The sequence below is a fragment of the Nansenia antarctica genome, assembly GCF_963989245.1.
Source record: "Nansenia antarctica genome assembly, chromosome: 11".
In the NCBI taxonomy this organism is placed as follows: domain Eukaryota; kingdom Metazoa; phylum Chordata; class Actinopteri; order Argentiniformes; family Microstomatidae; genus Nansenia; species Nansenia antarctica.
In genome coordinates, this window is record NC_137681.1 from 5,439,489 (window position 1) to 5,461,988 (window position 22,500).

General features: G+C 46.2%; 2 protein-coding genes across 2 annotated transcripts in view; one reads left to right on the plus strand and one right to left on the minus strand.

Annotated features, from left to right (window-relative positions):
- Window positions 1-22,500, minus strand: part of afap1l2 (actin filament associated protein 1-like 2) — a gene marked incomplete at both ends in the record, with an annotated part of 49,334 nt that overhangs the window by 19,089 nt on the left and 7,745 nt on the right. Inside the window, 5 exon segments of the mRNA XM_080541909.1 lie at window positions 28-139; window positions 9,389-9,480; window positions 11,540-11,623; window positions 16,346-16,474; window positions 18,962-18,984. Coding sequence (XP_080398035.1) covers window positions 28-139; window positions 9,389-9,480; window positions 11,540-11,623; window positions 16,346-16,474; window positions 18,962-18,984 — 440 coding nt within the window.
- On the plus strand, window positions 4,687-6,204 carry LOC308167423 (kelch repeat and BTB domain-containing protein 13; the record flags this gene model as incomplete). The annotated part of the gene is made up of 1 exon (XM_080541844.1): window positions 4,687-6,204. The coding sequence occupies one exon, from the start codon at window positions 4,687-4,689 to the stop codon at window positions 6,202-6,204; it is 1,518 nt and encodes a 505-aa protein (XP_080397970.1).

Below are 22,500 nucleotides of genomic sequence, written 5' to 3' on the forward strand. Positions count from 1 at the left end.
AGGGAGGGAGGGAGGGAGGGGACTCACCGTTGATGGTGGACTCATAGGGCTGCGCCTCCTCGTAATACCCCTCTGAAGACTCCAGACAGGCTGGGGACGGGGCCTGGGGCAGGGGGAAGGGCTCACGACCCACCACACCCTGGGGAGAGAGAGAGAGAGGGCGGGGGGGCGGAGAGGGGAAGGGGAGAGAGTGAGGATGAGAGGAAAAAGAGTGGATGGAGGAGAGATGAGAGAGAGGGGTGGGTGGGAGGTTAGAGAAGAGAGAGAGAGGTGGGAGACGGACAGAGAGAGGGGGAGACAGGGGAGAGAGAAAGGGAGGGAGGAGATAGAGGGAGGAGGGTGCACAGGAGAGAGAAGAGAGTGAGGATGAGAGGAAAAAGAAGGGTGGATAGGGAGGGGGAGAGATGAGAGAGAGGGGTGGGCGGGAGGTTAGAGAAGAGAGAGAGAGGTGGGAGACGGACAGAGAGAGGGGGAGACAGGGGAGAGAGAGAGAGGTTCACATCGTTACTCAGAGAACACAGGAGAACTTGTCTTGGTCTCTTCTCTTGTACTGTACTGTACCTCTGACATTAACACACAAAATCAGAGTATCCAGACACACACACACACACACACACACGCACACACACACACACACACACACTCACACTCACACTCACACTCACACTCACACTCACACTCACACTCACACTCACACTCACAAACACTCACACACACTCACACACACACACACGCACACGCACACAGACAGAGACAGACATAGACACAGACACAGAGACAGACACACACACACACACACACACACACACACACACACACACACACACACACACACACAGAGACAGAGACAGAGACACACACACACAGACACACACACACACACACACACACACACACACACCGTCTTCCTCTGTCCTTCTCAGTCAAAACATCTAAACGTTCAAGGGGGCTCCCCTGAAGCTCAACGATTGGCCGAAGCACCTGCCACTCAGGGAGAGGGGACCTCCTCTCCTTTCGAACTTACGGGGGGAATTCCACATGTAATCAATCCGCCTCTGACCTCACCCTCTGGACCAGGATGGGAATTCCACACGTGTTTGCCTCGGAGGAGGAGGAGGTGGGAGGAGGTGGGAGGAGGAGGAGGAGGTTGGAGGGAAGGGATCTGCACAGTGCGAGGAGGGTGGGCCGGTCGGTGGCTTTTCCCAAATCAATCATGCTGCGTTTCACCTCTTTCTTTCTCTTCCCCCGGGGGGGCCACTCGTCTCGTCTACCAATCCCACTGTAACAACACACCCCTCAGGCTAGCCGGCTAGCCGCCGCGCACAGAGTCTCCCTCCCCACAGCGCCTACCGCTCTAACCGCACGCCGTATGGGAAGGGCTGTGGAAGCTCTCTCTCTCTCCGTGTGGACTTATGGGACCAGATGTACCGAGGGAGCGCTGCTCGCTAGCTGCAAAGTATTATGTGTTATGGCAGTTCTGTATGTAGCGGTTAGCGACTTTAGTCTGAACCGTTCGGGATTCCCCTGGTTTTTCTCGAATGCGCTTTCCCACAATCCCCATCATGAATATCTCACTGTACAAACACACTGGTAATGGTTATCAGATGTCATGTGTCATCATAATAATTGAAGTCATGCCTCTTGATCCAGATTTATTTGCTCTGGGTTATTATGCCACATTTACCACAGCGTGCGATGGAACAGCGATTAGCCAATTAGCGAACGCTGTTTATCCAAATTAGTTACAATACAGTGAGTGCGTACATGTTCTTGGATATGGTCCCAGCGGGTACGTACGTAGCATGATTCAACATACTAACTCACTGAAACACTGGCGGACTCAGGGGGGGGGGGGGCGACCGCCCCTCCTGGTGCCCCCACGGTTGAAAAACGTCTGTCTTAAGTGCCCTTTTGAGTGTCAAAAATGCCCCTTTGAGTGGCGAAAATGAGAGGACGTGCCCTATTGGTGCCCCTCCAATGGTCTAAATTTGACCATGTGCCCCCACAGTTGAAAAACGTTGCACTAAAGTGCACTTTTGAGTGGCAAAATTAGAGGATGTGCCCTATTGGCTGCCCTTCCAATGGTCTAAACTTGACCATGTGCACTGATGGGGTCCCATGTTGTGCAGTATGTGCCCTTTTTTTCTTTTCGCCCCTGCACTTCAAACAGCCCGAGTCCGCCACTGCACTGAAATATCAACTTTCAAGACTTAATTTATGTCATTGATACCTTTAGTATAACATTGTGATAGTATAATGTAATGTATAATGTCTTGTAACAACTGACCCTTATAATGGTGGCTAAAATGGGTCCGTTTGACCCTAAATGGACAATCATTATTTACAGTTTGAATTTGAACTGCATCTGGCACTTGTCTTACGTATGTCAGGTATGTCAGATTTATTAATGTCAGGTTTGTCAGGTTTATTAACAGTGCTTATGTTGGGCCCTCATGACCAAGAGTTATTGTAAGTGACGCTATGGTTACTATGGTTACCGAAACTTCAGTCATCACAACAGAATGATTCTGGATTCCAGAGAGGACACCTGTTCCGTCTGGTCATTCTGGACCCCACACCAATCTTTGAATCTCACCCCATTTTGAATGTAATTTATCTCTCCTATCGTCTAGTCTTTGGGACGCTACGTTTCTGGGAGGCTAAGGGAGTGAGCTGGCTAGCTGTCCACTGGAGACACAAGGAGTGAGACAGAACACCCCACAGAGAGAGAGAGAGAGAGAGAGAGAGAGAGAGAGAGTTCAGACTCAAAGTGAAAGTCTTTGAAGGCTCCCACTGTCACCAAGTGAAGGGATGGGAGGTGGAGTGTGGGAGGATGCGGGGGTGGAGGGGGGGCTGGGGGGGGGGGGGGGGCTTTAAGAAAAAAAAGGAAAATACATTCCTGTGCAAGAGGGTTTTTGAAGGGAGAAAAAGTAGCGCACCAAACAAAGTTTTTGAATGAAGATATGCAGAAAGAAACCTCTGTTATATTTCTCTTCTAAACACCAACACATACAGTAAATAGACTCCTGATTACAGTACACACAGGCCTGGACCGTCCAACACTGTTTCTGTTGTAAAAAAAGTAGTGTCTGAGAGTCGAGGCATATGTCAGTGATTAACACGAAAGCCCAGGCATTCCAGGGCAGCCCCCTCCCTCCCTCTCCTCTCCTCTCCTCTCTCTCTCTCTCTCTCTCTCTCTCTCTCTCTCTCTCTCTCTCTCTCTCTCTCTCTCTCTCTCTCTCTCTCTCTCTCTCTCTCTCTCCTCCCTCCTCTCTCCCCCTCAATCTCAATATGCCTGTTCTTCTGGCGAAGGCCAAAGGGCAACATGATGAGCCATACTACAGTCCAGCTGGCCTGATATGATAATAGAGATGTACTGTATATAGAGTGTGTGTGTGTCGGTGTGTGTGTGCCTGTGTGTGTGTGTTTCCATGTGTGTGTAGTATGATACCATATCATCCCATGTGTATATCTCTTGTTTCTCTGTGGCTGTCAGTCCTCCTTCATATCTGCTCCCACTCATCCTGACTTCACCCTCCTGAGCCCAAACAGTCACTAACAGCAACCCAGGATCCCCCCCCCACCTCCCTAACCCCCCCCCCACCCCCACCCCCAACCTCATCACCACGGAAACGGCAGGCCAGGGAAGCAGATCAAGAGTCAGGGCATAAATAACAGAAAGGGAGGGTGGAGGGGGGGGGGCTTTGAGAAAGAGTGGGAAAAAACCCAAATGAACACCCAGAACATGGAAAATCCCTCGTTCCCATGCCAGGAATCCAACAGCCCAGTGAAAACACACTGGTGGGGCTGCTGGGAGCCTCGGAGCTGAGAGAGAGAGAGGAGAGAAGGTAGTGATAAAAAATAATCAGCAGGCTTGCTGGGAAGGCCAGGTCCTGAGCCCCCAACCACCCTCCCACCCCCAACCTGCCTGTATCTCTCTCTCCCCTAATGTACAGTACAGTATCTGTTTGAGTGACAGTAGCTAGATAATAATAGATAAAGATTAATATCGGTGAGATGTTAGTTTTATAAGCATCAGCATTATTAGTAGCTGTAATATTAGCAGTAGTTGTAGTCACAGTACCAAGTACTTGTAGTGTGTTTTTGGTGGTAGTAGTAGTAGTAGTAGTAGTAGTAGTAGTAGTAGTAGTAGTAGTAGTAGTAGTAGTAGTAGTAGTAGTAGTAGTAGTAGTAGTAGTAGTAGTAGTAGTAGTAGTAGTAGTAGTAGTGGTAGTATTCAGGTAGAAGCATTTGAAGAATTAGTTAGAATTAATTAGAGATAGTTTAATATAATGGCTGACATTACCATCCTGATTATGATTCATGATCGTGATCACCAATGATTCAACAAATTCATCTTTCAACCAATGGCGCGGCTGCCACGATATGAACTATATCACTGTTGCCTGTTGCCACATTAGTCAGTCATATGTCAGCAGTTTCCCTTTCCTATCTGTCGCTCACGAGTGCGACTGCGTCTATGTTTAGCCCCGCTCTATTTTCAGACCGTAGAGGCGTAGAGGACGCAATGGAAGTCTGCACACCCCTGACACACTTCTATTTACCGTCATGTCTGGGGAAAACCTTACTAATCCAAGCCTAGTTCAGTTTTTCCTGGGTGCAGTGAGGTGTCACTGAGGTGCAGGGTTTTGGGGGGGAGGTGGTAGGCCAAAGGCTGGGGATGAGATGGAGGCCTCAAGAAGCCTGGGGCTCGACCACACGGAGGATCCCACGCTGGAGGAGGAAGACGTGGAAGACCTGCAGACAGCAGGAGGCTCTTTGACAGTGAGGGTGGAGGCGGGCCTGTTCGCCGTGGACCGGGCCTTGCTGCGTCAGGGCAGCGACTACTTCCGGGCCCTCTTCCGCTCCGGTATGAAGGACAGCCTGCAGGACGAGCTCCACCTGAAAGGAGGGGTGCGGGCGCGGGGTTTCCTGATCGCCCTGGCCGCGTGCAGGGGCGAGAAGCCCAACCTCCAGGACCCGGACGAACTCGTAGAGGCCGCGGAGTGTGCGGCCTTCCTGCAGGTGGCGCCCTTAGCCGAGCACCTCTGTGACATCGTCGACTCGGACAACTGCCTCTTGTTGTACCACGCGGCGGCCATCTTCGGTTTGCCCACCCTGTTCCACAGCGCCGCCCTCTTCCTCCGCGATTCCTACGGCGACCTGAAGGAGGCGGCGGAGAGCAGTCTACCCGAGGAGCTACTGGAGTACGCCGGGTGTCTGTCCCCGATCTCTTACGTGGCTCTGGGCACCCACTCTCCCTCCATGGAGATTCTCCAGGACTCGTTCAGGACGGTGTGCTATCTGGACGAGGGAGAGGGAGACTGGAAGCACCTGACAGACCTCCCCACCCACTGTAGCACGGCGATGGCGGGGGTTACGGTCCTGGACAACCGGCTGTACATCGTAGGGGGTGTTTACGGGTACGGCAAGGACACGGTGGACTGCAGCTTCTGTTACGACCCGGGAACCGGAGAGTGGAGTGTACTTCCTGGACCCCAGCAACCCCGCTTCGACTTCACCCTACTGGGACTCGAGGGGAAGCTCTACGCCATCGGAGGAGAACACCAGAAGAAGCCCATGTCTTCCGCGGAGGCCTATGACGTCACAAAGGGAGAGTGGGAGTTCGTGCGCCAAGCTCCGCGGCCTGTGGTTTCCGCGGCATGTGCCGTTGCTAGGCGACGGATCTTTGTGTGTTTCTGGAAGCCTCCCAACGTCACGGATATCTACGAGTACGTACCGCAGAAAGACGAGTGGGCGCTAGTCACCACCATGTTAAAGCCGCAGAGCTACGGCCACTGTATGGTGGCCCACAGGGACAATCTGTATGTGATGCGCAACGGGCCGTCGGATGATTTTCTGCGCTGCCTTATGGAACGTTACAACATAACTACGGGCCAATGGACCGCCATGCCCGGGAACTACATCAACAGCAAGGGGGCGCTGTTCAGCGCGATGGTCAGGGGTGACTCAGCGTTTACGGTCAAACATATGCTAACTCTGGAGTACACCGTCGCCGGGGACGCGTGGAAACCTCGTAGGCAGATGAAGGGGTTTCCTAAGAGTGGTTCTCTATGGACGTGCTTACTCAGGCTCCCTAAAACTGGACCAGTTCAACCAAGTAAAACAGATAAAGTCAGACCAGAGAGGGCGGCTTTAACAGACAGGAGTGAGCAAGGTGTGGAAGCCATCTTGGAACTATGAAATCACTCCGATGTGAGTGCTAGCTGTAATGTAGTATGTTGTTACATAGGTTTGTATGAAAACTAGGGTGATTAATCAAGTTCATTGGGTTTCTGTGATTAATCACGAATGAATCGCAATTTTGGTCAATCAGTCAATTTAGTCCTAATTAAAATTTAATTTTTAAAAAACAACATTACATTGGGTTGTAGATGTCATATAATGGGTAGAAAACACAAAATAATCAGTATCAGATGTGATGATTAGCATTAGCTTCTTAGCCAGTTCAGCCAGGTGTGATAATGTATAAAGTCTACGTACCTTTGTAACTGGTTCTTCTTCTTAAATGACATAAATAAATACTACTATAAATACTATCTACTCCTCCATATCCATGCTATTCAACATGACAATGGGGATGGGATACATGGATCTTCTCAGATGAGAGTCACAACAACAACAACAACAACAACAACAAAAACAACACAAATTCATAGCGAATACTAAGTCCTCCCATGTTTGAATTACTGTACTATAGGAACCTTACTAACTGTCAAATCTCTTTAGCCTAAGACAAGAACTAGGCCTATATCAACATGTAAGGAGTGGGACACAGAAGACTAGTTTACCACTCTGGGAACAAGACAGTGCACTCAAGAATACTACTGCCCTTTGAGCAGAGTGGTCCCAGTGCAGGTGGGTGCTGGTCTTGTCCCTTAGATGTCCCTTAGATGTCCTCAGGCCACCTGCTTTATGCTGATTCTCTCCTACTGTTTAGATTAGATTAGATTTATTGTCCCCAGGGGGAACAATATGAATATTCATTTTCACACCAATGTACAGTATACATACATACAACACTGTATAACACAGACAACAACAGACAGTACTACACATGACAGATACACAAGTACACACACTCAGCGCGGTCTGTTATTTAAAGCAACCATGGCTGCGGGGATCAGGCTTTTGCCAAAGCGAGCCCTATTGTGCCTTAGCGTTCTGTACCTACGCCCGGATGGCAGTGGGGCGAGGTACAGATTGAGTGGGTGGGTGATGTCCTGTTCTATTGTGGTTGCGATGCGTGAGATGGCCTTGTTGTTTAGTGCTGTGAGGTTGGGTGCGGGGAGTCCAATTATCCTGGCAGCAGTGTTGGTGATGCGTGTGAGTTTGGCCCGGTTGAAGACTGTGAGCATGTTGAAGAAGCAGGAGGAACAGTACTAGTAGTAGTGAGGATGGGCTGGATAATGCTCTGGTACAGTAGTAGGAGAAGAGGGGGGGGGGAACATACAGTTTAATGTATCCGTTTTTCGGTTTGCAACAGCCTCTAATCTTGTGTTATAATCCTCTTTCTGCTTATTAGTTTCCTGAATTCTTCCAGGCGCTGGAGTCTATATTTATATCCTGGTCCAATATCAACGAATCTGCGCAGCGCCTTGCTGAAACTGATCATCTCAAATCCGGGAAATAATCGACTTAAATAGAATCCATGTGTGAGACCAGGACAAATAAAAACTATGGTACAATCTGGGACGAAACTGTGGGAAATGGCGTTAATGGCATTACGAAAATAACACGCATATGGATCATATTTTTTGTGCAGGAATGAACACGTTAACTTTGACAGGCTTAAAGGAAACGCATGAAACTGTTTAACAGAAGCTGTTTAACATCTTGTCGAAAATAAGGTAGCGCTATTAATGTTAAATGTATTATGCAATAATAAAGAGGCTTAGATAGTGAATGGACAGCACTGGTTATTGAGTATGGACTAAGTGTAAACGTTTTCTGAGATATCATATTCAAGAAGATGGATCTCAGACATAATGATCTGTCTTTAGCAGGTTCAACAGATCCTCAACACATCATCTGGTATGAAGACATTCAGTTAGTCTTGCATGTAAACTTAGTGAACTGATCTCCATTGATATTATAGTGCACAAGCCTCTTGCTTGGAGGTACTGTACAGACGGTAATAGGGTGGCAAGATGAGCTCGCACGCACGCACACACACACACACACACACACACACACACACACACACACACACACACACACACCAATCAACCTCTGTCTCCAGCCACTGAAATGGGCACTCAAACCGCTGATGCAGCTGTTGCTAATCAGGACCAGCGATGTGAGTCGTGTCAGTATGTGTGTGTGTGTGTGTGTGTGTGTGTGTGTGTCGAAGTTCAAAGGCACTGAGGGGGATGCTCTGAACTCCGTCCTCCTGTCTGTCTGTGCCCCGATCTCACACAGGGTTAATACAGGAGCCCCCTAGCCTCCCCCCGGTCAACATTAAACACACCGTTCCTCTCTCACACACTCGTTTCCACAGTCATTTCCCCCTTTTATCACTCCAAGAGGGATTAAATACCTGTTTCTGGGGGTGATTATAGCCCATATTAAAGCCTGGATTTATAATGGTGAGCTGCCTGTCTGGGGGTTTATAGTGGTGGGACTCTGGGTAGATTCGTGTGGCCTCGTGTGAAAACACATGGCTGAGCTGCTGCCGAACGTGAGAACAAATAGGTTAGCGTCGTAATCACCAAGCACAGAGGAACCACGGTGGGGTTCTCAAGGATGAGGTAGAACCGATCAGGGGGGGTCCGACACTGAGCGACTGTGGCGCAGGAGGTAGAGCCGCCGTGTAATGATCTGCGGTTCGAGCCCCGGCTGGCCACATGTCGAGGTGTCCTTGGGCAAGACACTGAATGAACCCCAAATTGCTCCCAGTGAGCGGGCCGGCCGGCGCCTTGCATGGTAGCTTGCCGCCATTGGTGTGTGAATGTGAACATTTTCCGTGTGGGAAACCCAGGTCGGAATCAATGGTCGGACACACTGGTGCCGTGACCCAGATACAGTCGGTCTTTCTGTGGAGAGGGAGGTCAAGGGGGGAGTGAAGTGAAGAGGAGGTGGTTTGGATCGCTACGTCATCAGTAGCCTTGCCGTAAGACCTGAAGACATGCGCTAGCTCCCAGAGCTAAGGCCAAGGTTTAAATGAAGCGCATGTCAGCGCATGTCTTCCACGTGGGAGAGTCTGGTTCGGTCACACATAGGTCACCGCTGGTTCAAGGACCTTAGCGTTTGTAACTGTAGACCTATCATGTGATTGGCTAACTTTTTGCCCTCAGTAAATAACAGATTTGGAAACAGTTGGTACAGTAAATGTGTCATAGTTTCAAAGAGATAGAACATTACTCACTGTTCTGGGCGGAGGCAAGTCTGGTAGGCTCTTCTGGGGGGCGGGGACATGTTTTCCTGCTTTCCCATTGGCCAGGGCATCCAATCTGTTATCTAATGATTTTGACAGGCAGACACCAAATAAAAAAGATGTTAGAATGGAGCCTATTGGCCGAGAAATATGGAATATCAAAGTTAAGCAATACAAAAAAGACTTGTAACACGCTTCAGCTTCATATTTAAACACGTATTAACATCACACACGTTTAACATAACAACATAAAATTATTAAGTACATCTATACATCACTTCTAACCAACGCTTTAGTCTAGCTACAATAACACATATGTTAGCATTTTAGCCCTGAGTTTGCCCAGGGATTATTAGCCATCGGAACTGTGTTTATGTCTGTGGATGCTTTGTCTCTAAGTTACTGTATGGCTGTGCCATAACTTCCCCTCTTCTCAGACATTCCTACTCACTTCCTGTCAGCATGCTGACATCTGGGTTGCCGTAGGAACACAAGAAGAGTGTCTTACACAGTGGAGAGCCTGCGCTCATAAATTCGTTCAAGTGTGCACTGAAAGTCACTGAAAGTTGCAGAACTGACCCCCAAGAAGTTCTTGTTGAGCTCCAAAAACTCCAAAATCCATCTGGCTGTTATCAATGAAATCACTGTGTGTCTCAATACTCCACACTTGCAATGCTATTCAGTTTGCACAATAAATTACTTCATTACATTCTCAATCTCCACACATTGGGACAAACACACCATGATTTTTTGACGCATTCAAACGCATTCAAACCCTCATACTGTATTGTGGTTGTGAAACAGTGCAATGCTTTTGACTGGTTGTGGGGGTAGATTAGATAGATAGAAGATGTTAGACTAAAGATACCCAATTGATTGAACAGATATATCCCTATTTGTGCCTCTCAAAGAGCTATTTTAGCCGTCTATATTGTGTGGTGACCCACGCTTCCATTCAGAGAACAGAGAAGGAGAATGGTCTTGGAGCATGACGAGTGGGGGGGGGGGGGGGGGACTTGTTTTGATCAGAGACGATAGCCGCTACATGCTGGTAGTGGCTGTTAAAGAAAGCCTATGGGCTTTGCTAGCCTCTCTGTAGAGTGACTGTGCTAAGCCTAGCGCTCCTCGCTCACCCTCATTCTTCATCGCAGTCCAAACAAAACAGCCTGGTCTCAGATGATGTTTTTTTTTTGACAGGGGGGGTTTGGGGAGGCGGGGGGGGGCTGGGGAGAGCTACTTAGAAATAGGCAGGAAATGGGGGGGGACGAGGGGGGAGAGTGGGGGGAAGGGGGGAGGATAGAGAGGGGATGTTTGTGGGGACTTTTTCGCACTTGTTTCTTCTCTGCCACCACCACCGCCACCACCAAGGCATCATGGGTACCTTTACACCCTTGTGGCATCTTCGCCACAATGGCAAAGCTCTGTCGCTTCAAAGACACACTGAACTGGCAGTTGGGCAGTCAATAGCAGAGAGTACACACACGTCTCAGGTGTTAAAGGAAGTTCTCAGGCTCAACCAAACCACAGTGACTGCTCACTGCTCGGGTCTACACACGCTTGACTGCTTCATAGTGTATCACTTAATAAAAGGTACTCCAATTTGGCTGATCACTTTCCCTGATTTCGACCTCTTTTTACAATAGTTAATAATTTCAAGTAGAATAAACGAAACAATGACGCATTTATAAACAAGAGAAACAACATGTCTCTGGAAAATATAGCCCACATTTATTTGGTATGATGATTCTTTTTTAATTCCTTAAAATGGCTACGAATGACCTATTCCTTCATTACAGTTTAGGACTGGCTAGTCTCATAAACTATAGTATGCCACAATAAGTCAGACTTTTAAAGACAGAGCAGTGCACTATTAATAGGCTAATTCCTCACATGTATCAACTGGATAAAACTATAACTTTATATAGAACAGATTTTAAATATATCATTTATTTCATTTATGATTGATTGATTAATTGATTGGTTGTCATCGACAATAGGCAGGTAGGTTCTACTCTTTGTCACTCTTATTTGCCAGTGACTGAGACATCAACATACTTAGGATCAAAGCCTATTTAAGTAGTGGGTGCAGCCCGACTAGATAAGGTAGGTTCCACCTTAAAGAGATGACCTATGAACTCTCACCTCTGTCAGCTTTGTCCTGACCCTGACCAGGGGCCATCACTTTGTTCATGTAGATGTACTCCTCATCACCACCACCACCACCACCTGAAACGGCACAGAGAGACACGTTAGAGACACAGGGAGACACAGAGAGACGCAGAGAGACACAGAGAGACACAGAGAAACACAGAGAGACACAGAGAGACACGGAGAGACACAGAGAGGCACAGAGAGACACAGAGAGACACGTTAAAAGAAGTAGAAGCCGCACACTCAAGTTCCAGATGCAACAAAGTGTGGTTTAATAGGACAGCGGTTTCGGCCGTAGCCTTTGTCAAGTCTTAAATGCAAACACACAGTACAAGACAGCCATTATATAGTCAGGTAGGCTAATTGAATAGATAGCACAGAGAGACACGTTGACATTATTCAGTACAACGTCATAGCAAATATACCTGCTTCTCTTAGGAAGCTGCTGATGGAATCACTCTGAATCACTTCCAGTCCAAAATATGTAGACAGTGTTGGTCATTATATCACTTTATTGTTATGGTCTCAAATGAGGAAAGGGGATACAAAAGCAACAAGCTGTGGATTGTTGAAACAGTCCATTCACGTCCCCTCTCTCATCGTGTGTATGTGTGTGTGTGTGTGAGTGAGTGTGTATTCATCAGACATTAGTCAGAGAGCTCTATATGAGAACAGATAGACCCTTGTGTCCCATCTCTGTTTGAAGGCTTTATAGATCATAAGCCTGACTGTACCTCCTGGTCCTCAACCATCTGCTCAGATGAAAGGTGGCTCGTCTTGTAAAGACTGAACTCTGAGCAGAGGGTCCGGGCGCATTCGACTCATCAAATAAGGCCCCACATTAAAGGAGCTCTCCTTGAGGGGGTGGTTACCGAAGGCGGAATGAAAATAACTCCATGGTAGTTCCTCTTGCCAAGACATTCCCTCTGTTTACACCCGTAAATGTTTATGGGTCAATGTGGGTGGAAAGATAAACGTATCTGCTGTTGATCTGTACGTTGTGGTCACCTAAGTAATCATAACCTGTGGATAGAGCAACCCCGATCTCATGTCTTGGTCCAAATAAATGTCCTGCTACTGGGGGTTAAAGGGACAATCTGGGATTCAAACAACAACAAAAAAAGCGATCTCCAAGCCACTTTTTTTTGGTAGACAGCTGAGGGACGGGGCTGGAGGAATGTTACCACTCTCAGATTCTTAGACAGAGCTATGGATGGAAGGACTGATCGTTCATGAATTAAACATGATATTTTGACCATGATATTTTGACAATTTTGGTAAAAACTCTCGTAAAAAACAATCTGGTAAATCTACCCAAAACTATTTGGTAAAATTATAGAGTGTGTTTAAAATGACATTGTTTACAAACCATTGAATATAATTTTGGGTTCCGATGGGGTAAGACAGTTGAACTAAGTTCATGAGGCATTTATAAGTTATATTCTTCAAGAATCAACGGTTATATATCATTAATTTAGTTAAAAAATCGATGTACTAATCCCAGATTGCCACTTTAAAGAGGTTAGCGACTGTAGCCAGTCATGCTAATATGTTCTGGCCCAGAGTGCTTTGGGAGTGCTTTTCAGGTGGATCCCATTATTGAATTTAACATTTGACTTTTAACTGACTAAAGCTGTACACTGAAATAAAAAAACATATATATGTAACGTACATATTGACCTTGGTGTCACCTACGGTGATGCTCTAGAGACAGTCTTCCCTTTGAAATGGATATCAGAAGATAAATAAAACACCACCACCGAGTGAAACTATGTTTTGCCTATACAGTGAAAACAGATTTTTCGGAGGATGGAAATGAATGCTATTTATAAACTGCTACTCAAAAGGAAGTGAGCATCCCTGGAGGATAAATGCAGCCTTGGAAAAATGATACAGTTTGGAGCCAGGGGAGGAAGTAGGAAGAGCCGAGACCAGAACATGGAAACACACCACTGTGTCTGTGTGAGAGAGTCACAAAAACACACTGCGTCCTATTAGAGGTTTGCCCGACTAAAGAGCTAGCGTAACCTAGCATGACCTAGAGGCACACGTAATTGAATCACACTATCGTACCCTACTGTTGTCAATATGGGAGAGAGACGTCCACCACAACGGCTCTCCCAAGGCTGGCAGGCCGCAGTGAGGAAGACACATGAAGAGGAGCCTGACAGCAGACAGTTAAGTGTCAGTTAAAAGGGATGGTTCACTATGTTGAAACTTCATCTTAATCTTAATCTAACTCTAAATATTAATCTTTAAGTGTCCTCCATATACTATTAGGAAGTGGAAGCATTTCATCTTCTTTTAGCTCTGTACTCCAACAGTTTGGATTTGAAATGAACGACTAAAAGTAGAGATTCTCAACTTTAATTCAATGTTTTTTATTTTTTCAGATTGGTTTCACCATTTAGAAATGTCAACCCTTTTTATACATAGCCTACTCCCCCTATTTCAGGGCACCTGAATGATAATAATATATTTATTATAATGAATTTAAAATGGGCTTGACAGGTGTTTTCTGGTTAATCCGGTATGTTCCGTCACATCATCTGTGAGGCATAACAGAGCTGTCAATGTCTAGTATTGATTATACTTGGCTTTGTACTTGCTTTTGGAGTCTGCTATTGGTGTCACAATATGGACCAAAGAGACATCAATGAAACCAATTGATTAAAAAAAGTCCCTAAAAAGTTTACAGTCGTCTGGAAAACGGTCTTGTGGACAGATGGAATGAATATCATCATGAACCAGAGTGATTGCAAGTGACTGTTGGTGGAACACAGTGCACAGCTGCCACAACAACTGGCTAATTTGTCTTAATTGATGAAGTTACTGCTGACAGCAGCAGAATGTATCCTGAAGTCTGCAGAAACATCTTGTCTGCTCGAGTAGAAGCAAACAACCTAAAAAGAACCACCTTTTGCGATCACCCTCGCCCAAATCCTTGTGTCTCTCTGTCACTCTCTCCAAGATGAAGGGTTCTCACACTACACGATTGAATTGAAACATTGACGTAAACGATTTGATCGTCAAGCTCTCTGTCATCGTCAGTTGGGAATTTTTTCACAGTAGTGAGAGAGGTCAGACAGTCAGAAAGTTGAAAAGTGGTTGAAAAGAGCTTTGAGATTTAGACACTTTTAAAGGTTCCATATTATACTATTTTTCAACAAGTTAATATCGCTCTCTCGGGTCACCAAAACATTTATTTGAAGCTTTTTGCTGAAAATACCACTCATATTAAGCATTCTAGCATGCCTCTAAATATTGGTAAATGGACTGACTTATATAGCGCCTTTATCCAAAGCGCTTTACAACGGCCTCTCATTCACCCGTTCACACACCAACGGCGGCAAGCTACCATGCAAGGCCCCGGCCCGCTCACTGGGAGCAATTTGGGGTTCAGTGTCTTGCCCAAGGTCACATCGACATGTGGCCAGCCGGGGCTCGAACCGCCGATCTGCCAACCTTGCGATCATTAGACGGCGGCTCTACCTCCTGCGCCACAGCCGCCCCCCTCTGCTTCAGTCCTGTTGTCGACAGGCCGTTTCTGAGTCTGTAGCTTTAAATGTAAATGCCGCTGCTCCCCACGCCCCACCCCGGAACTGGCTGTGGCTTCCCGTCCGTGTCTCTTTGATACCATGGTTACAAGGAGCGTTTCTTCTCATGAAAAAAAACAACCGATAATAACTGGTAACAGAAATGCAGAAGTTCAACTGCACATGTTTGATCCAGAATCTGATCCAAAACAAGGAGAGGCTCCTGCAAGAAGTTCAAATAATTGCAAATGCAGCAGGACGATTCTGAATGGTTAGTTAACTATATTTTTACAGTTAGTCCATGTGTGTGTTGGTACGGTTTCAATGTCTGTCAGGTTTCTAGTTTCATAAGCTTAGCGAAGCATTGTGCAACGATACTGACAGACCCTGAGAATATACAGTACCAGACAAACGTTTGGACACTTTCCCATTCAACTGAACACATAACATTTTATGTAATTCACACTAGGTTACAAGACGTCTGCAGAAGCTCAAGGCTCAGCTCAATTTATCATGTAAAAATGGACTGACTTATATAGCGCCTTATTCCAAAGTGCTTTACAACGGCCTCTCATTCACCCGTTCACACACACATTCACACACCAATGGCGGCCAAGCTACCGTGCAAGGCGCCGGCCCGCTCACTGGGAGCAATTTGGGGTTAAGTGTCTTGCCCGAGGACACTTCGACATGTGGCCAGCCGGGGTTCGAACCGCCGATCTGCCAACCTTGCGATCTTTAGACGGCGGCTCTACCGCCTGCGCCACAGCCGCCCCTTGTATCATGTAAGACCCTGTTTGCCTGAATGTGTTCTCCTGACAGAACATATACAGAGCTGACTATGGGCCTTTATGGCTGAGGGGAAAATCTTGCTTTACATTACTTCAGTGGGTATGACATCACAATGGTCACAACACATCATTAATGGCGTACTGGGGGAAAGAAAGATGTGGGCGGAGATACTCAGGTGTGTGGGGGGGGGGGGGGTGTATAGTTCTAATGAGACCCCGCTTTACATAGGATGGGGTGGCAAATCTGAATGACTTGTTGAATGTATGTTTTCTGCTCACAAAAAACTGACTGGGTTGTTTTATTTCTTGATTGTGTTAGTAGGTCAATCAGAGACCCAAATGTACGTGCACAAGAACCGAAAAAGTGAGTTTTTTTTTTACCTTTAAGGTAAAGAACCATCTGACTAGCTATGAGGTGTAAAAACTGCCCCTTTAAGATTCCCTTTAAGATCGTTACTGCTGGTCCGTACCATTGGATGACCGGTAGGACAGGAGCAGGTCGTTGAGCAGGCCCTTCTGGACGGTGGCGTTCCCACTCAGGTTCTCTCGGTCCAGGACGAGGAGGAAGCACTGGAGCTCCTCCAGGAGCTGGTCCAGCACTGGAACGAGAGAGAGAGAGAGAGAGAGAGAGACAGAGAGAGAGAGAGAGGTAGAGGAGGGAGAGGGAGAGAGAGAGAGAGAGAGGGAGAGAGGAGGGAGGGAGGGAGGGAGAGAGGGAGAGAGGGAGGGAGGGAGAGAGGGAGAGGGAGAGAGAGAGAGAGAGGGAGAGAGAGAGAGGGAGGGAGGGAGAGAGGGAGGGAGGGAGAGGGAGAGAGAGAGAGAGAGGGAGAGAGAGAGAGGAGAGAGAGAGAGAGAGAGAGAGAGAGAGAGAGAGAGAGAGAGAGAGAGAGAGAGAGAGAGAGAGAGAGAGAACATCAGTCGTCAGCTTTTAAGAACTAATTCTAACTAATTCACCACCACACAACAATCGAGGCCTGGTCAAAATACCAAAAACACAAGAAACATTCAATAGAAAGTATTGTTTACTTCATTGTACACATCCTACACACCACAGAATAACAACAACACCAGGTCAACCGCAGGTGCTCGTGCTATGCACATCAGTCAACCAAATTCAACGACAGCTCAGACATTTGGTGCTGTTTGACACCGGGCCTAGTCTCACAGACAACAATGAATATGGCATCTGGTCAGGGACATCCCAGTTCTTTATAATGAAATGAAATACTTGACAAAATTACAAACTCATTTTTGCAACAGAGAGGCTATGCACCACATACCTCACAATTTGACAGTTATAACTATTCTGCCCGTATTCAAGTATTTTCTTGCGTTCTCTCTTCTCTGTCTTCGCCAATCTCTACTGTTGTGTTTACTGTTTTGAAGTCTGTTTGAGTCTGTTGTGACTGAAGGCCAGAGTCAGCTCTACTGTAGGTCAAGGGCTTGGGGAGGGAGGGGCGTGGGCGGGGTTAAATAGGGTCCGCTGTCTCTGCCAGCCTATAGGCTCTGCCCACACGCATCCTCCAGGGGTCAGAGACGAGTTTGCGGCCCTCTGGTCAATGTGGGGGTCTCTTTGTATACCTCTCCACTGTCTGAGCCCCATGAAAGGGTCCTCTCTCCCATGGGCTTCACTGTATGACCTCATCATAACAAGCAAGGGATGGTAGAAGTGGGTTAAGAAAAGACAAAATGGGAAAGTAGGTTATTACTTGTTTGGGGGTGTTGAAGGGGTGTCATTGAGTGGGATACTGTACTTAGATTGCAGTTCTTCTGAATATAGATTGTGAAATGTTTGTAGTCCAGCCATTGTTGCCTCAAATAATAGACCGCACTGAGTGTGTGTACTTGTGTATCTGTCATGTGTAGTACTGTCTGTTGTTGTCTGTGTTATACAGTGTTGTATGTATGTGTACTGTACAGTGGTGTGAAAATGAATTTCCCCCTGGGGACAATAAATCTAATCTAATCTAATCTAATGTGCTATCTACACACAGAGAAATGTGTGCTGTTCTGACGAATCACAAGCGACATAGGACTTAAACTTCTAAGAACATCCTTAAAGGTGCTACTGTGTAGTTAGGATGAACAGATACAGTACACTACACTGAAACTCAACTTTACTCCTGAAAAAAGCCACTAAAGTGCTTACTCAGTGCTCCGCGGTACTAAGAGCTTATAAACGCCACATAACCCTTCAACGGTAGCATCAAAGCATCTCATGATTACACTCTTCCAATAATTCCTACAATCCTTTCACTTTTCCAGGATGTAATTTCGCAAATTCCAGAGAACATTGAGTGTTTGCTTACTCCATACCACTCATTCCCCCACTTCCTGTAAACATTTACTCTCAGTTTGAACTCTCTTTTACTGTCAGGCTCCTCTAGTTATTAGAGGTTCCTTCCGGCTCCAACTCATCCTTTCTTCAGGGAGGGGAGTGAGAGAGAGACACCGTAGTCTCCCAGTCTCCCAGCCTCCCACTCTTCAAAGGGGGCCTCTGAGAAGGGGGATTTCTTGCAGCGTAAGGAAGGGCGTCAAACTCCAGTCAACTATGGCTGTTGGAGATGACGCCTGGCCTTAACCCTGTGTTATTCCTTCTGCTCCCGACTCCAGCTGAGTCAGCTGCTGGGGCCTATGGAAGGAGCTCCGCGGCAGTATGTCATGGGTTTCAGACTCCCACTAGGTAAACACAGACCTATTCACACATGGCGTGCGCGCTGGAACGCACACACAAGTAGGTTTTAGGGGTAGAGTTGCAGACACACACACACACACACACACACACACACTGGGGCAAAAGTTGTACTTTTGAGAGAGAGAACTGACAACATCTCCTCCAAAAACCCCTTGTTTTGCAGTTCGTTGGCTGCTCCGCGAATCCAAACATTTTCCCAAGCCTTCCTCTCGTGTGTTTGCGGAGATTGACTCAGATGCCCTTTCCAGAGAGGAGGACCCTGGGAAACAGAGTCAGCTGACAGGACAGGGGTCCGGAGTGGGCTGTCTCTATGGGTTACGGCTTGGCAAGGCGCCAAGATCTCCGTCCGATGCAATGAGCTAGCAGCGCGACCAAGGTTACCACAGCGTACAACGCTCACACTTCCCCAGAGAACTGAAACAGGGGGCTTGTGTCAGGGTCCGTCAAGAACTCCAGCCAGCCTCATTTCAATACCCGTGTAGCACGTTCAACGAGAGAGTCAATTGCTTGTATACTAGGTGTTAATACGTGTTAAGTGTTAAAGGTGTTAAAAAGTTAATCTAGTGGAATGCACACAGACAGTATGTAAAGGCATTCATTAAGTCATTTTCTTCACCTTTTGAGGAACGAATGATACGTATTTTCCCAGACATAGCCAGGGGGATCTTAAAGGTCTTTAAGGTTGTTGTCAGGCTGTTGTATGACAGGCTTTTACACCTTGCAACAAAAGGCCAGAGGCAAAAGAGTTTTTGGACACTGACTGACACCACTACATTGTTTCCATCATTCCAGTGCTGTGGTCAATGAAGATGAAGGAGAGGAGAGGCCGTTTTAGAATATTGAAATGTAATTGTTTGAGAAAGGTTAGCACACCTTAGCTAGCTCCAGGCTCTCAGAGAGATTAAATAAACTTAGAAAAGGAAAAACAACTCAAGAACATTGGCTTTCTTGCTACTTGACGTTTATGTGGAAATATACCACCATTCTGGTCAGTAGAACTTCATCACAGTGTTATTGAAGAGACCTCAGATTAGGGCAGTGTGTTATTATGTGTTATTATGTGTTATTATGTCACGCCCAGAGCGGTAGTATACTTCCAGTTCCTCTGAAACAGGTTGGTCACAGAAACGTGTTCCTATACAACACCGAGTACGGATAAAGTATTATCTTGTCTTTGAACCAAACAGATGATGAAGGTACGGTATCGTGCTCAATATAGATTTGAGTTATCAGGGTAGTGATTCGATGAGAAAGGACTTCATACAATACAGATATTTTGACGTTTTTAACCACTAACCACTGAGTTATAGCACGAGAAATGTCAGTTGACTTTTAAGCTGAATTTCACAGTGAGGCAATGAAATGTCCAGAGGCGGTAGTACCAGAGCCGCCGTGCCTTCCGGCCCTGTGTGACATAATTATTTCTAAACTGTGGGGAGCAGAAAAGAAAAGAAAAACTCTCCAAATACAGTTTAGTTCTTTTTTTACACAAGAGCACTGCTTTGGCAGACTTTCTTGTTGACAGCGCTTGTGTTTTGTTCAAAGCCTATTTTTGACTGTCACTCAACCACATCTCAACCCAGCTGTGGCTCATAGGGCCATATGGGCCTGGGTTTTACCATCATAGCTGCTCCGTCAGAACACATCATCTCTATGATCGCTGAGTGTGGAACGGCCCACGCGCTCCAAAATGAAACAGTGTCAACCTTGTGGGCGGCCGCTAGGGAGACACAGTGTGGTGTGTGTGTGCGTGTGTGTGTGTGTATGTGCGTGTGTGCGCGTGTGTGTGCGTGTGTGTGTGTGTGTGTGTGTGTGTGTGTGCGTGTGTGTGTGTGTGTGCGTGTGTGTGTGTATGTGCGTGTGTGTGGGTGTATGTGCGCGTGTGAGTGTCTGTGTTTGCTATGGTATCATCCTCAAAAAGGTATGTTAGCAACCACTGAAGGGACTTTTTTTATTATCACTATAAACCACAGAGCACTTATGAAAACATATTTTGTAATTGAGGGCTCTGAAATCACTACATCACTGGGATAAACTATTAAACACAGATTTTTCCATTTCACAGTCCTGTCCATGATCAATCGGCCTGCTATGCTAAATCAAGCCACTGGCCACGGTTGGTATGTACTGTTGGCATATAAAACAACAACTTGACAGAGTACATTAGTCAAAGAGAGATCTTTATCTACTACGAGACACAGATGATTACAGCCTTTCAGTACAGATAATGACGTCCATTGCCGCAAACTAAGCAATGTATCTGGCTTTTAGGTGTATATGAATGTCCAAAACTGAACCACAGTCTGTTCACAGACAGTCAGAAGTTCTAGAATCTGGAATCATCTTACCCTTCCTGACTTCTATATTCTAGAGATACTTCACCCATTTTTAACATCACATTCATCATCTCCAGCCCATACCAGAGTCTACATATGTGACAAAGGTCTGGTGAAAAGGTCTGCATTTTCGGCAATTCTCAAGTTGCGCAAATGATCAAAAAGCTTCTTTTTTTTTATATTACGAAAGTTTAAGTGTTGAAGAGCCCACTCAATATAACAAACAACCATTTTAGGATCACTAAATAGTTGTAACTTATAACTAAAATAATGTGTGAATTGGATTCACTGTATCATCTGTCGTCCTGCTTCAGGCTACTGGGTTAGTGATATATGGCTTGTAAACAAACGTATGTTTTAGGATGTGTTCAAAAGCAAGGACTGTGTATCTAATTCTAATCTAATCATGTGTAGTTATGTGTTTTTAGCATGTTGATGTTCTATCAGCATGTTGTGATGTGCTAAACATACAGTTAGATGTTCATAGCGATGTTCTTTCTTAGCTGCTAGCTAACGTGTCTGTTTTGATTCAGAGTTTCTCCGGTATTTGGTTTGAGGTGTACCAACATTCAAATTAGCATATCTTCTTCAACCATTTTCATGTTGAGGTATGATGACACATACATTTGATAATTTGAAAGCGTATAATCTGCACTTCCATAATCAGTAAATCAGAAAAATGACCGTGCCCTACTTGGGGACATTTTCACCAGACCCTGTCACGTCACATAGTGAAACTAAACGGCAATTTCCTCCGTTCTGTCGTCAAAAAGATAAGAGGAAATGACTCCCTATGTTGTCATTGGGTGAACAAACAAATCATTCATTTTATTTTCGGAAATGACATTGAGTTACCCGGCACGAGGAGTGTGTTTTTAGCTGCAGTTTCAAAAAATCAATTTGATCAATTTGATACAGAATATAGAAAATCACAGTTTTCATAGACACCGGGTATGGTGCTGGAGGTAATTAACGTGATGTTAAACATTCATGAAAGGTCCCTTTAACGATTAGGGAAAGAAACATGCATCACTAAAAACTGACCTCAGATCAGCATCTTTGGGGTAATATCCTACTCACTGAAAATTCTTGTGGTCTTATCCCATGTGAATTGTAATTGGCCTTTTACAGCACGAGGGCTCAACCAATCAGACTTTGAGAGAAGGTTGTGAATGTCACAGACAGGCCTATCGCAAACTCCAGTCTATGCCCCCAGACTTTATTTATACAGGGTTATCAGGATTGAACCATGGACTGAAGGAAATAACATTTTACAGCAGAAAAAAAACCAAAACACGGACAAACTCAATTTCCCGCAATTACTCCCTTGTCGAGAAAAGGCCGTTCTTGTTGGCTTGGCTTGGTCTTGACCACGAGGAGTAGCTGAGAGAGCTATAAGGGGACGGGGTCATAACAGTGAGAGGACAGAGGAGCGACTGTCTGGGCTGGAAGGGCTACTTTAGTTGAGATGCTGCATGGAACATCCTCGATGAGACAGGGTCAGGTCAAAAGAACAGCGCCATTATCGGCAAAAACACAGCATGTCATCCCATTAAGATGCCTGTCTGCCATGTCGCTTGTCATGAGAAGTGTA